This window comes from Squalius cephalus, assembly GCF_949319135.1.
Source record: "Squalius cephalus genome assembly, chromosome: 1".
Taxonomy (NCBI): domain Eukaryota; kingdom Metazoa; phylum Chordata; class Actinopteri; order Cypriniformes; family Leuciscidae; genus Squalius; species Squalius cephalus.
In genome coordinates, this window is record NC_137122.1 from 11,183,226 (window position 1) to 11,197,679 (window position 14,454).

General features: G+C 42.6%; 1 protein-coding gene across 2 annotated transcripts in view; it reads left to right on the forward strand.

Moving 5' to 3' along the window:
- The window catches only part of LOC307162909 (uncharacterized protein), a 31,615-nt gene extending 26,302 nt beyond the window's left edge, over positions 1-5,313 (forward strand). Inside the window, exon 3 of one of the 2 annotated variants that reach the window (XM_079878656.1) lies at positions 3,739-5,313. In XM_079878656.1, coding sequence (XP_079734782.1) covers positions 3,739-4,841 — 1,103 coding nt within the window. In that variant the 3' untranslated portion in view covers positions 4,842-5,313. Of the gene's footprint in view, positions 1-3,618 lie in introns of both variants that reach the window. The other variant, XM_079878653.1, reaches the window with a different exon arrangement.
- The last annotated feature ends 9,141 nt before the right edge of the window (positions 5,314-14,454 follow it).

Sequence of the window (14,454 nt, forward strand, 5' to 3'; positions counted from 1 at the left end):
AATAAAGTTTATTGTACATCACACAAAAGATGAAGCGACAGTTTTACTTCAGAAAATCACCGTAAGAGCTGAGTAAACAGTAAGTTATAAGAAGTGCGCAAGTAGCCAGTAGAGTTGAGGGAGCATTCCTGTGGGCGGAGGTTAGTCAAAAAACGGTTCTAGTGACGTCATTAAAGAAGGAAGTAGAGGGATGTAGTCCAAACGAGCCGTTCACTGTAGTCGACTTCTGTTAAATAAAATATCTCGCTTGGCATTGAACTTTGAGCTTTATAATTTTACAGATATTATTTATGCTCTAACAGCAACATTACACACTAACTAAAGTTTGAAACATGGGATCACGAAGAACGGGACCTTTAAACTTTTGCGGTATCCGATTATAGATAAACATCAATCACGCCTGTTGACATTTCGCCATCAATACGCCTGTATTCCTGTGGGCGGAGGTTAGTCAAAAAAAACTGTTCTAGTGACGTCATTAAAGAAGGAAGTAGAGGGATGTAGTCCAAACTGGCCGTTCGATGTAGTAGACTTCTGTTAAATAAAATATCTTGCTTGGCATTGAACTTTGAGCTTTATAATTGTACAGATATTACAGAGTTCCAGACTGCGACCATTTTTGGAGAATGTGCGAGTTAAAATTTTTTGAGTGAGTGCATGGTCATGTAGCCTACTACTCAGTTAAATTCACACATGGATTTTCCTGCATTGAACTTGTTTTAGCGCCCGCCAAAGTGAATTTTTGTCCCGCCAAAGTCTTATTTGATCGGTGAGTAATGTAGATGAAATGCTGCGCTTGTGACACGGCGCATGTTTAACTGAAAGAACGAGCAGAGAGAGAGAGAGAGAGAGCGCCGGTCCTGAATTTTTTCCTGAATTACCGCTGGGTGTGAATTGTGCTAAATAAGTTTCCTTATCTTCTCTGAAAAGCGTTCCGGACATTCAGCTGACATAAAACAACACTTAAATTAAACGAAAAAAAACTATCCAGTGATGAAATGTTTTCTGTGTTGACAGAAATCTTGGATGTCCATGTCCTAACTGCTGGGATAATCACACAATGCGCATGACACGTTCAATTCGCGAACTAATGACTCCTTTGAACCGATTAATTTGAATGAATGGTTAAAACAAATGATCATTCCAACAGTGAACTCAGGAGACGTCTGAATCGGTGTATAACTAATCAGTAACACTTTACAATAAGGTTCTATTTATTACATACATTACATAAAAAGTACAGTTTGCTTACTCAAGCTTAAGCTTTAAAATAAATAAAACCACTTGTTTTTTTGAAAAGCATATAACTACAACTACACACAGTGCCATCAAGAATCGATAAGAGAATCATTAAGGAATCGGATCGATAATCAGAATCGTCAGTGGCATTGATATTGATGAAATCTTATCAATTCCCATCCCTATGTGAAGACAGTAAAATTATAATCAAACAATAAAGAACATACATGTTTTTTAATAGTTTTTTTGAGAGTTAAAAGATTAAAACATTTTGCTAACATGAGGTCATGTCGTGTTACTGACAGTCTTTTTACATCAGTGCAAAACTAGGCTATGCAGATTAAGACCACTATCCATCAGCATGCATTGATTAATCCCATGGCATGTAGCAAAAAAAAAAAAAAAAAGGTGCGACCAAATCATGTGGGTGCGAACTGAGAAAGTTGGTAGCACCAGTGCAACCAGTGGAAAAGTTAGTCTGCAGCCCTGTACTATTTATACTCTAACAACAACATTACACACTAACTAAAGTTTGAAACATGGGATCACGAAGAACGGGACCTTTAAAGGGTTAGTTCACCCAAAAATGAAAATTCTATCAGTAATTACTCACCCTCATGTTGTTCCAACCGCGTAAGACCTTCGTTCATCTTCGGAACACAAATTAAGATATTTTTGATGAAAAATGAGCCAAGTCTGAATCCTCCATAGGCTGCTATGTGACCGAAACTTGCTGACCCAGAAAAGTTATTAAAGAGGTCGTTAATATAGTCCAAGTGACTCTAGTGGCTCAATCTTAAGTATATCAAGCGACGAGAATACTTTTTGTGCGCAAAAACAAACAAAAATAACGACTTTATTCCACTTTTCATTTCCTTCTCTCTGGGCCTCGTAGTGTTTTTGCGCTGCGCGTCTGTGTACACGTCATCACGCATCACACACATGACCGGCGTCGGCCAATAGTGAGCCTACGTGGTGACGTGTACACAAACGCGCTGCGCAAAAACACTACGCGAATCAACTAGAGGTCCAGAGAGAAGGAAATGAATAGTGGAATAAAGTCGTTATTTTTGTTTGTTTTTGCGCACAAAAAGCATTCTCGTCGCTTGATATACTTAAGATTGAGCCACTGGAGTCACTTGGACTATATTAACGATCTCTTTAATAACTTTTCTGGGCCAGCAAGGTCACATAGCAGCCTATGGAGGATTCAGACTTGGCTCAGATTTCATCAAAAATATCTTAATTTGTGTTCCGAAGATGAACGAAGGTCTTACGCGGTTGGAACAACATGAGGGTGAGTAATTACTGACAGAATTTTCATTTTTGGGTGAACTAAGCCTTTAAGTTCACTACCATTCATTTCAGTTTATAAGCTGTCAGATGAGACCAAACATGACATAGTTACATATAAGAACGATAAGGCCAAAATTGATATCATGATATATTTCTTTATTTCGGTCGATACGATATAATTCCGCTATCGATATGAACAACATAAAATTTATTTGCCAAGTCTCTGAAACCTCCTCCTATAAAACTATATATTTTAGAAATAAAAATGGTACAAATTAATTATTGTTAATATTTTATTTGTATTTAGCCTTCATACAAACAAGAAATGTGAAATCACCATCAAATATTAATAATAAGACTCAGTTTATTAATATTATTATGAGTGAATTTGCACATTTACTTGGCGCATCGCCATTAAACATCTCTTGGGTATGAACAAAAATACACGTCCAAAAACGTCTTGAAAAAGCTGTCTCAAGTCGGACAACAATTTCTACCGGCATGCAATGCTCCAAGTCAGACACAGATCGACCTGCGCAGAGCTGCATGAAGTCAAACAAACCTTTCCACTTGCTTCATTTCTAAATGAATCAGTCATTATAAACAAATCCATTGACTGAATGATTCAATTAATCACTCATTAAGACATGGACTTGCCGCCACCTACTGGTGGTTTTATTTTCATATTTATTTATCTATGACAGGCCTGTACCAAACAAAACCGACTCAGCTAAATATGGTGTCATTATTATCTAACAAATAACAAGAATTTTTTGGTCAATATTGCAGACCCTTAGGCAGTATTGTATAAATGTTAATAATACATTAGATATTTATGTCATTAATCAAATATTATAGTTCTCACTTCAGAAACGTGATTTGTGCTTATAATACCTTGAAAATAATAATTGAAAGATCAATGTACCTAATTCATGCAATAAATTTATGAAAACACCAGAATTATGATATTTTATAGCAGTTGTCTACTAGTACTTTATGCTATTACATCAGGGCTCACTTTCATATTTCTCTCTTCGAATCATTTTGCTGAAAATGAAATGAAACCTTTTTCTTTGATTTTAGACCTGATGGAAGTGAAGGAGGAGAGTGAAGAACTGAGTGAAGTGAAGGAGGAGAGTGAAGAACTGAGTGAAGTGAAGGAGGAGAGTGAAGAACTGAGTGAAGTGGAGGAGGAGAGTGAAGAACTGAGTGAAGTGGAGGAGGAGAGTGAAGAACTGAGTGAAGTGAAGGAGGAGAGTGAAGAACTGAGTGAAGTGAAGGAGGAGAGTGAAGAACTGAGTGAAGTGAAGGAGGAGAGAGAAGAACTGAGTGAAGAGAAGGAGGAGAGTGAAGAACTGAGTGAAGTGAAGGAGGAACATCATGTACAACCTGGAGAAAAACCTTTGAGTCGCTCAAAGACTAAAAATAATTTTTTAAAGAAAACAAGAGCCAAGAAAACTTTCACCTGCACTCAGTGTGGAAAGAGTTTCACAACCAAACAAGGTATTGAGCGCCACATTAGAGTTCACACTGGAGAGAAGCCGTTCACATGTGATCAATGCGGGACGAGTTTCGCACAAAAACCACATCTGACCAAACACAAGAGGATCCACACTGGAGAAAAGCCACATATGTGTGTTCAGTGTGGAAACAGTTTCACAACCAAACAAAGTCTTGAGCGTCACATGAGGATCCACACCGGAGAGAGGCCGTTCACATGTGATCAATGCGGCAAAACTTTTTTTAGGGCATCAAACCTGAAGACACACCTGACAGTTCATACGAAGGAGAAGCCGCATTCATGTTCTGTGTGTGGAAAGAGTTTTTCACTGCTGCCATATTTACAAAGACATCAGAAAATACATAGTGGTGTGAGAGAGTACGTGTGCCTTGAGTGTGGGAAGACTTTTACTACAGCAAACTGTTTAAAACTGCACCAGAGAATTCACACTGGAGAAAAACCTTACAAGTGTTCACACTGTGACAAGAGATTCAGTCTGTCAGCAAATCTGAAAACACATGAGAGGATCCACACTGGAGAAAAGCCTTACAAGTGTTCACTCTGTGACAAGAGATTTAATGATTTAAAAAGTCTGAAAACACATGAGAGGATTCACACTGGAGAAAAACCCTACAAGTGTTCACACTGTGACAAGAGATTCAATCACTCATCACATCTGAAAAGACATGAGAGGATCCACACTGGAGAAAAGCCACACATGTGTGTTCACTGCAGAACTAGGTTCAGACACAAATCATCTCTTAAGCTTCACATGAGAGTTCACACTGGGAGAAAGACCATTTAACTGTAATCAGTGCGGTAAACAGTTTCATTGGGCGTCAGTCCTGAAGAAACACCTGAAGATTCACACAAAGGAGAAGATTCATTAATAATATTACAACAGAAAAGACACAGCGGTGTGTGTTTCAGTGCTGAAGTCCTTTACTACAGAAGATGAACTGAAAGAGTGCCAGAAAGTTCACACTGGAAAAGAAGGCCATAACACTTTTAAGAGAGACATGAATCTGATATTAATTTTTAACTCGTTCTTCATTGTTTTTCATCTGAACATCTAGTTTCTCTTCCACTTCTACTCTTCATTGCAAACTCAAGATATACTTTCATGTATCTTTGAAACTGGACACTTCTCTTCTTCTCTTGAGATGCTTTGGCTCTTATAAGTCAGTAAAGAGAGACATCTGTCTCATTCTCCTTCACTTTTACTTAATGTTTGTAATTGCTTCATGTAATTATTGAATAAAATCTTTACTGATTTTATCAAAATTGTATTGTCCATTTTTATTTTCTGCTGATTTTGCTTGAATCAAGAATAATTTTATTTCTGAAAGCCATGAAGCATGTTTTGCTTATTGCGCTTTCCATCTTTTAATTTTCTCAATATGCTTTTAAATGCCTAATAAATTATATTTCACTGCACACATGATTGACACTGAATGAGATTGCTGTCTGTCTACATTATTAACAGTTTCACCCTTGATATCCAGTATCACATTTACATTTCAAAGAGTTTTGAATTGATTGGGCACAGCTACATACTTGTGCTGCATTTTTATTTCTACTCTTTTCACTCTAAAGGTTTTATGATCACATGAGAGGTCAGCGGGTTCAATGGGACATTTGCCCGCTATAGAGAGCCTAAGACCCTCCCCTCCGCTTCCAGCTCATGGGACCTTATTTCGGAAAAAAAATTGTATGGTATTCAATGGTGAGAGACAACTTATCTTTTTATTCTGTCTGAACTGTGCCCTGAATTACACATATGATGTTTGTCAATATAAGAGACGCTAAGTGATAGGCTAATGCTCAAATTTACGAGTTAAGGGAGATCCGCATAATTTAACCCTCTGGGGTCTAAAGGTGTTTTTGGGGTCCTTGAGATGTTTTGACATGCCCTGACATTTTTGCTTTTTTCAGGTTCTTATAAACATATTAATGACAAAGTTGTCATTACACTCTATTTAGCACAAACAGGGCTACCATAATATGTGAGTAACATGCATGTACATGTTTGTATTTTTGAGAGAATATTGTTAATGCATGGTTATTGAAAAAAACTAAAACGTTTAACTAAAGTTTCTGAAATAAGGCCACAAAACACATACTAAATATGTGTCCACAATACTTTTTACTTTAAAATGATGTGAAAATCATCATGCCTAATCATTCTAGTAATTGTGCAGTTAATTCCCATACTGTATTTTCAGAAAGTTTTGGAATATATCCTCTCCCGAAATTTGTCACTAATAAAACACAAAAATAATTTAATGAGAAGTCGTATATGTCAGGGTGTGGCAAAAAGATCCAAAAGCAAAGGTCTCTCAGTTCAGAGTCTTTAATGAACAACAAAAACAGCAATAAGATGATCGCTCAAAACTGGAACTCAAAAGACGCTCTCCAGGCAGACAGCTTCTCAGAGGATACTTTGTCAGGAGAGAAAACGTAGAACAGAAAAAACTTCTCACAGTAGGAACTTCCTTGTAGAAAGCAGCCCGAGCAGAGATAACTCAAGATGAGGCACACCTCAGCAGATAACAGGAGACAGGGCAGACTATAGCCGCTTTCACACAGAGATTCCGGAAAATACACGGATAAAGTGAGCCGGGATTTGACCCGGGTTCGTTTGATTTTGGGTCATTCACACTGCGAGTGATTTTCCGGAATGAGAGAGTGCGTTCACACACGACCCGTAAAAATCCCGTAACACGTGACATCGATGTGACTTGTAATGTCTCAGCAGTGTCTTAAGTTTATGAGCTGCGATTTCTCTCTTTAGAAACCACGCTTGTCCATTTTGTTCTCTGTTTCGATCATAAACTTGCGCATTACGTACCGTTTCACAGCTGGCGAACGATCGCGGCTTCAGCGTCATCACTACGACACGGCATTATTACGGCTTTTGTTCACACAGCGCGCGTTCCGGGACTGAACACGGCAATGTTACTAGGTCCCCAACCCGGCATCGATCCCGGCATCAATCCCGGGTCGTGTTTGCGTTCACACAGAAGGCACTCTGGCAATTTGCCGGCAATTTCCCGGGTTCAAAGTGCTGTGTGAAAGGGGCTTAAGGCGAACGCTGCTACACAAGACAAGACAGAGGTAAGACTTTTGCTGACAAAATGAGAGAGCATTACTCACACAATAATCCGACACAGACAAGAGAGCACAAACACCAGAAGTAGACCGAGTAATCAGACAAGACAAGACACAGGTGTGAGGCAAAGCAGCGCGAGCGCTGATTGTAATGATCAACAGGTGATGACAGAGTGTAAACATGGAAGTGTGTGTGTGCGCTAATGAATGAGTGAAATGAGTGTGTCAATGAGAGCGTGAATGAGTGTGTGTGGTAGTTTGAGAGTGAGAGAGAACAAAGCAACCCAGATCCTGACAGTATATTGACATATTAAAATTTTGTTTACATCTACCTTGTAAATATATTTTTTGCTATTTTATTAAAAAGGTTACAATTACAACAACAATTACAATTTTAACAATATTTCAAGTGTAATCTTTCTTTGTAAAAAGTATACATTTTATCATACGTATTTCAAAGGTAAGGATTCATTAGTTTGAGTATTGGAACAAACACTATAATAACATCTTAGTTGATAATTCAATATACCTACTTTATTTTTGACAAAACATCCCATACTATATATTTAATATATGAGCAGAAATTGGCGAACAAAAGCTTATTTGATTGCCGACCCCAGAGGGTTAATGTTAAATGGTGTATCATTTGCTGTTCAGAGACAGCTGATAAACAAACGTCACTAACACTAATTGGTACATATATCCTGCCCATTCATGTTTTGCTGCTAATTAAATATATTACAGCATTCTAAGAAAGGGTATGCTATTTTATTTTTTACAGGTCTGCATGGGAGATGACGGCACTATTATTAGCTCTGCCTGTGATTGTGCACGGGGAGAGTTTAAATGTAGCCATGCTGCAGCACTGGTCATTTTTCGCCATGTGGGAGATCAGTTCAACTGATGTGGAGTGCCAGTGGAAGAAGCCTCGATCTTCCAAAATCCTCCAGCCGGTGTCTGAGCTTTACCCACAGCGTGAGGCAACATACAACCCCCTGGCCAGAGACATCACCTCTGAGGATGTGGACTGGTTCAGGACTGCGTTGAGGGGCACACAGTGTGGCATGGCATGGTTGTTGTCACCTGAGCCAGAGCCACGGCCTCAACATCAGGTCAATCTCACTGTGCCCGGAGCTGGTGAAGGAGCATGGGGGTCGGGGGCTTGAGGCAATTCTTGCTTCAATGCGTCTGACAAAGGACCAGCAAGCTGCCATCCAGACAGTCACCGCGGGACAGCGGCGAAATCCCCAGTGGCAGTTGCAGAGGCAGGGTAGACTGGAGGTGCTCGAGTCTGGTCTCTTTATGAGTGAATCAGGTATCCTGGGAGCATCACCCGATGGACTTGTGGAGCCATCTGCCCTGCTGGAAGTTAAGTGTCCACACAGCCAGAGGAACATGACCATCACAGAGGCAATCCAGTCATCATCTTTCTGTCAACATATGAAGGGTGGATCATACATCTTGAAAGAGGATCACCCATACTGGCACCATGTCCAAGGACAGCTCTACATCACTGGCTGTGAGTTATGTTACTTTGTGGTGTGGACCACAAAGAAAGCAATCATCCTGTCCTTCCTCAAAGACCCTACCTGATGTGGAAATCTCCTCCTCCTGGAGAACTTCTACACCCAATACATGCTCCCAGTGTTGGCCAGTAGAGAGGTGGACATGTAAATATGTAAATGTGTAAATAGTTGATTTTTTTTATAGAATCAGTTCTTTTTTTTACAAGTTTCAAGTTCTTTGGGAGACTTTTGTAAAGAGAGAGATCTGTCTCATTCTCCTTCACTTTTACTTAATGTTTGAAATTGCTTCATGTAATTATTGAATAAAATCTTTACTCATTTTATCAAAATTGTATTGTCCATTTTTATTTTCTGCTGATTTTGCTTGAATCAAGAATAATTTTATTTCTGAAAGGCATGAAACATTTTTTGCTTATTGCGCTTTCCATATTTTAATTTTCTCAATATGCTTTTAAATGCCTAATAAATTATATTTCACTGCACACATGACTGAGATTGAATGAGATTGCTGTCTGTCTACATTATTAACAGTTTCACCCTTGATATCCAGTATCACATATACATTTCAAAGAGTTTGTTCTAGTCAGTTTGATGTTTCATTCACACCATGAGGCTTCATGAAGTCAGAACAATTACTATGAACTTTAAACAACAGTTTTTACAAAATAAACTGAAATGATTACTGTGTCCATCTCACCACAGCTTTACACAACCAGCAGAAAGAGAGCAACTCGAATAAAGATAAGTTATTTTTTATATTTGTGTGATTATGTTGATGTTTATAGATGTTTTGTCGTTATGAACAGTATTTGGCGCATCTTTGATCATCTACCGTTGACGTCATCTCGTCTCTCATTGAGTTACAGCGTCGAGTCTTGAGGCGAGCAGATCACGGTATGCCCGCTATAGTGGGTAATCGGACAAATGGATCCGTCGGATGGTGGCGTGGCTTGGGACCGGTCAGCGGGGGTCAAGGCTCCCCCAGGAAAGAAAACTCCATTCACCCAATGGGAGAATGGACATGTAACCAAGGTTACCAGGGAGTAACAGAGAAAAAAAAATATTGATATTATAATAATATAATAATGGGAGAATTATTGAAAACCATTCAATAAAAAGTAACATACCATACCATACCATCTTCTTCCGCTTATCTGGGGCCGGGTCGCGGGGGCAGAAGTCTAAGCAGAGATGCCCAGACTACCCTCTCCTTAGACACTTCCTCCAGCTCTTCCGGGGGGACACCGAGGCGTTCCCAGGCCAGCCGGGAGACATAGTCTCTCCAGTGTGTCCTAGGTCTCCTCCCAGTGGGACGCACCCGGAACACCTTCCCGGGAAGGCCAACCTGAAGTGGGCAAGCCACCCTTTTCCGACTGAGGACCATGGCCTCGGATTTAGAGATGCTGATTCTCATCCCAGCCGCTTCACACTCGGCTGCAAACCGTCCCAGTGCATGCTGAAGGTCCTGGCTTGATGAGGCCAACACGACAACATCATCCGCAAAGAGCAGAGATGAAATCGTGTTGTCACCAAACCTGACACCCTCCGGCCCCTGGCTGCGCCTAGAAATTCTGTCCATAAAAATTATGAACAGAACCGGCGACAAAGGGCAGCCCTGCCGGAGTCCAACATGCACTTGGAACAAGTCTGACTTACTGTCGGCAAGGCGAACCAAGCTCCTGCTTCGGTCGTACAGGGACCCCATACTCCCGGAGCACCCTCCACAGGCCGCCGCGAGGGACACAGTCGAATGCATTCTCCAAATCCACAAAGCACATGTGGACTGGTTGTGCTCCCATGAACCCTCCAGCACCCTGTAGAGGGTATAGAGCTGGTCCAGTGTTCCACGGCCTGGACGAAAACCACACTGTTCCTCCTGAATCCAAGGTTCTACTATCGGCCATATTCTCCTCTCCAGTACCCTGGCATAGACTTTCCCAGGGAGACTGAGAAGTGTGATCCCCCTGTAGTTGGAACACACCCTCCGGTCCCCCTTCTTAAAAAGAGGGACCACCACCCCGGTCTGCCATCCCAGAGGCACTGTCCCCGACCGCCACGCGATGCTGCAGAGGCGTGTCAGCCAAAACAGCCCCACAACATCCAGAGACTTGAGGTACTCAGGGAGGACTCATCCACCCCCGGTGCCTTGCCACTGAGGAGTTTCTTGACTACCTCGGTGACTTCAGCTTGGGTGATGGACGAGTCCACCTCTGAGCCCTCAGACTCTGCTTCCTCAATGGAAAACGTGACGGTGGGATTGAGGAGATCCTCAAAGTATTCCTTCCACCGTCCAACGATATCCCCAGTTGAGGTCAACAGCTCCCCACCTCTACTGTAGACAGCGTTGGTAGGGCACTGCTTCCCTCTCCTGAGGTGCCGGACGGTTTGCCAGAATCTCTTCAAGGCCAGCCGATAGTCCTTCTCCATGGCCTCACCGAACTCCTCCCAGGCCCCAGTTTTTGCCTCCACAACCACCCGGGCTGCAGTTCGCTTGGCCTGCCGGTACCCGTCAGCTGCCTCAGGAGTCCCACAAGCCAACCAGGCCCGATAGGACTCCTTCTTCAGCTTGACGGCATCCTTTACTTCCAGTGTCCACCACCGGGTTCGGGGATTGCTGCCTCGACAGGCACCGGAGACCTTACGGCCACAGGTCCGAGCGGCCACTTCGACAATCAATGGAGGTGGAGAACATGGTCCATTCGGACTCAATATCTCCAGCCTCCCTCGGGATCCGGTCGAAGCTCCGCCGGAGGTGGGAGTTGAAGATCTCTCTGACAGGAGACTCTGCCAAATGTTCCCAGCAGACCCTCAGCAGATGGCCTAGGGTGTCCTGGTGCCACATGCACTGATGGACACCCTTATGTTTGAACATGGTGTTCGTTATGGACAAACTGTAACTAGCACAGAAGTCCAATAACTGAACACAGCTCGGGTTCAGATCAGGGGGGCCGTTCCTCCCAATCACGCCCTTCCAGGTGTCACTGTCGTTGCCCACGTGGGCATTGAGGTCCCCCAGTAGAACGACGGAGTCCCCAGTCGGAGCACTTTCCAGCACCCCTCCCAGAGACTCCAAGAAGGCCGGGTACTCTACACTGCCGTTTGGCCCGTAGGCACACACGACAGTGAGAGACCTATCCCCGACCCGTATGCACAGGGAAATGACCCTCTCGTTCACCGGGGTAAACTCCAACACATGGCGGCTGAGCTGGGGGGCTAGCAAACCCACACCAGCCCGTCGCCTCTCACCATGGGCAACTCCAGAGTGGTGAAGAGTCTATCCACTCTCAAGGAGTGTGGTTCCAGAGCCCAAGCCGTGCATAGAGGTGATCCCGACTATCTCTAGTCGGTACCTCTCAACCTCACGCACAATCTCAGGCTCCTTCCCCGCCAGAGGTGACGTTCCACGTCCCTAGAGCTAGTTTGCGTGTCCAGGGATCGGGTTGTCGAGGCCTCCGCCTTTGACTGCCGCCCGATCCTCTCAGCACCAGCCCCTTACGGTCCCTCCTGTAGGTGGTGAGCCCACAGAAAGGCAGGCCAACGTCGCTCCTTCGGGCTGAGCCCGGCCGGATCCCGTGAGGGGAAGGCCCGGCCACCAGGCCCTCGCAAAAGAGCCCCAACCCCGGGCCTGGCTCCAGGGTGGGGCCCCGGCTGCGCCATACCAGGCGACGTCACGGTCCTCGATTTAATATCACTACTATCTCATCAGGGTTTTTTGAACCACTCTTAGTCTGACCCGTCGCCTAGGACCTGTTTGCCTTGGGAGACCCTACCAGGGGCATATAGCCCCGGACAACATAGCTCCTAGGGTCATTCAGGTACTCAACCCCTCCACCACGTTAAGGTGGCAGTTCAAGGAGGGAGAAGTAACATCATAAAAGAAAATTATTAATTTCATACTAACATATATTTTCATTTAGGTATTACTGTGACCAATGGTGATGAGTTTTGAACTTGAGATGAGCCAATGCGAGCGCAGAATCTGGCGCAGTGGAAAAATGTATTTCCGGGTTTTGCACGAGGTTTATGCACGAAGTTAGAGGCAGCTCTCTCTCGTGCACGTATAACTGATGAGCACGGTGTCACGACGCTCCGTCATGTGATGCTGTGTTGGTGCCTGTATTCTGGATTGTCCCGGCCTTTCAGTGGGTTCTGAGGAGGGTTTGGACTGGCGAGTCTCCCTTGAGTCGGTTCTTGGATCTTTCAGTTGAGGAAAAACAAGTCTTTGCACTGATTTGAACTGCGAATGGTAGGAAAAAATAACTTTCCTCATCTTTTTTTTTTTTTTTCTCGGATGGAGACCTTTTTCATCATCAACAGATAAAGGACAACAAACTTTTTCTATGGATTTTTCAAAGAACTCTTTTTTCACATTGACTGAACATTTTGATTCTATTCAATTGAAAAATCTTTGTTGTTCAGTTGGGTTGTATACTGTTTATTTGGGTTTTGATAATTGATACTGATTGCTTTCCAAAGACACATGTGTGTACAAGTACAATAAGTGAGTATATTTAACCCGATAGAGTTAAGGGAACGCAGTAAGCGTAGTAAGCTGACTTTACCTTGTTGAAACCCAAAGAGAAAAATTGAGACCTAAAGAAACAAAGGAAATAACAGCAATATTTGGGAAGTTACATTCTTGTGGAAAAAAATACATATCCATATTTTTATTTTTATTTAATTTTATTTTATTTGTTTATCAATTAATGTAATTCACCTGTTGAGTTGTCATACTGTGTGTTCAAACGAGTGTTCACTGTTGTTGTGGCATCTTTCTCAGCAGCGAATCTTTTTCTTCTGAAATGCTGGTCCATAGATTGGCATATAACAAGTTATTTATTAATCTACTAGTTAATAGCCAGAGAGTAAGTGCTACAGACATATAGTAGGTTTTTGTGACTTAGTTGCCCTTATTTACCCCATGTACCAGTGTAAAAGGCTCTACAGACGGGGGGCTGTTTAGCTCAGTGTCGCCCCCTATAAGTGTCCGAATACCCCCAATGCCCATTAAAGGGTAACAACCCTAAACCAACTTTTTTTAGTTAATGATTTGTGAGAATGGGGCTTTATTAGTGCTGTTCATTGATTCAAGTAACTTTTTTGACATTTGGGTACAAAGTGTTTTAATTCTACAATATATGGTGTAAAAAAGTCTGAGTGCTGCCCTCTTCAGGTTGAACGGTGGCTACTGCAGTTGAATATTCCTATTGGATGTTTGCGGTACTGTGTGACGTAAGTGGTACTACGTGACATAAGCAGGTTCCAGCTCACCAGGCCTTTGGTACGAGCTACCACGCCCTTGACGGTATAAAAACCATCTTGTTTTGTCAAAACCACTGTAGAGAGTCAGGAGTTGGAATTACAAGTATTGAAAACAATCAGGATAGAGTAGAAATGGGCTTCTCCACAAAGCTTGCGCTAAAAAAAAGCGACGCAGTGCCAAACGCTGCTCTTCCTACATGGACTCCACCACCGCAGCGGCGTCTTGATGTGAGTGATCATATATATTTTAATCACAATTTATGGTTAGGCTAAAGTTAATCTTCTGGGGTTGACAAACACGTCTGCGCATTTTGCTGGATTTTTTCACATAGCGGCAAAATATGAATATGCCTACAGAGAGCGCTTGCTATTGAGATCAACTCTATAAAACTCATCAGATGCATGTACTTTACGTCTTCTTGCGACCCTGTGAGGAAGTATTTATTTTCACTCAGACACTGGCCCCATTATCCCTTGCGTGGCTGCTTCGCTAGCATCGTCAGATGCCCATCGCGATGC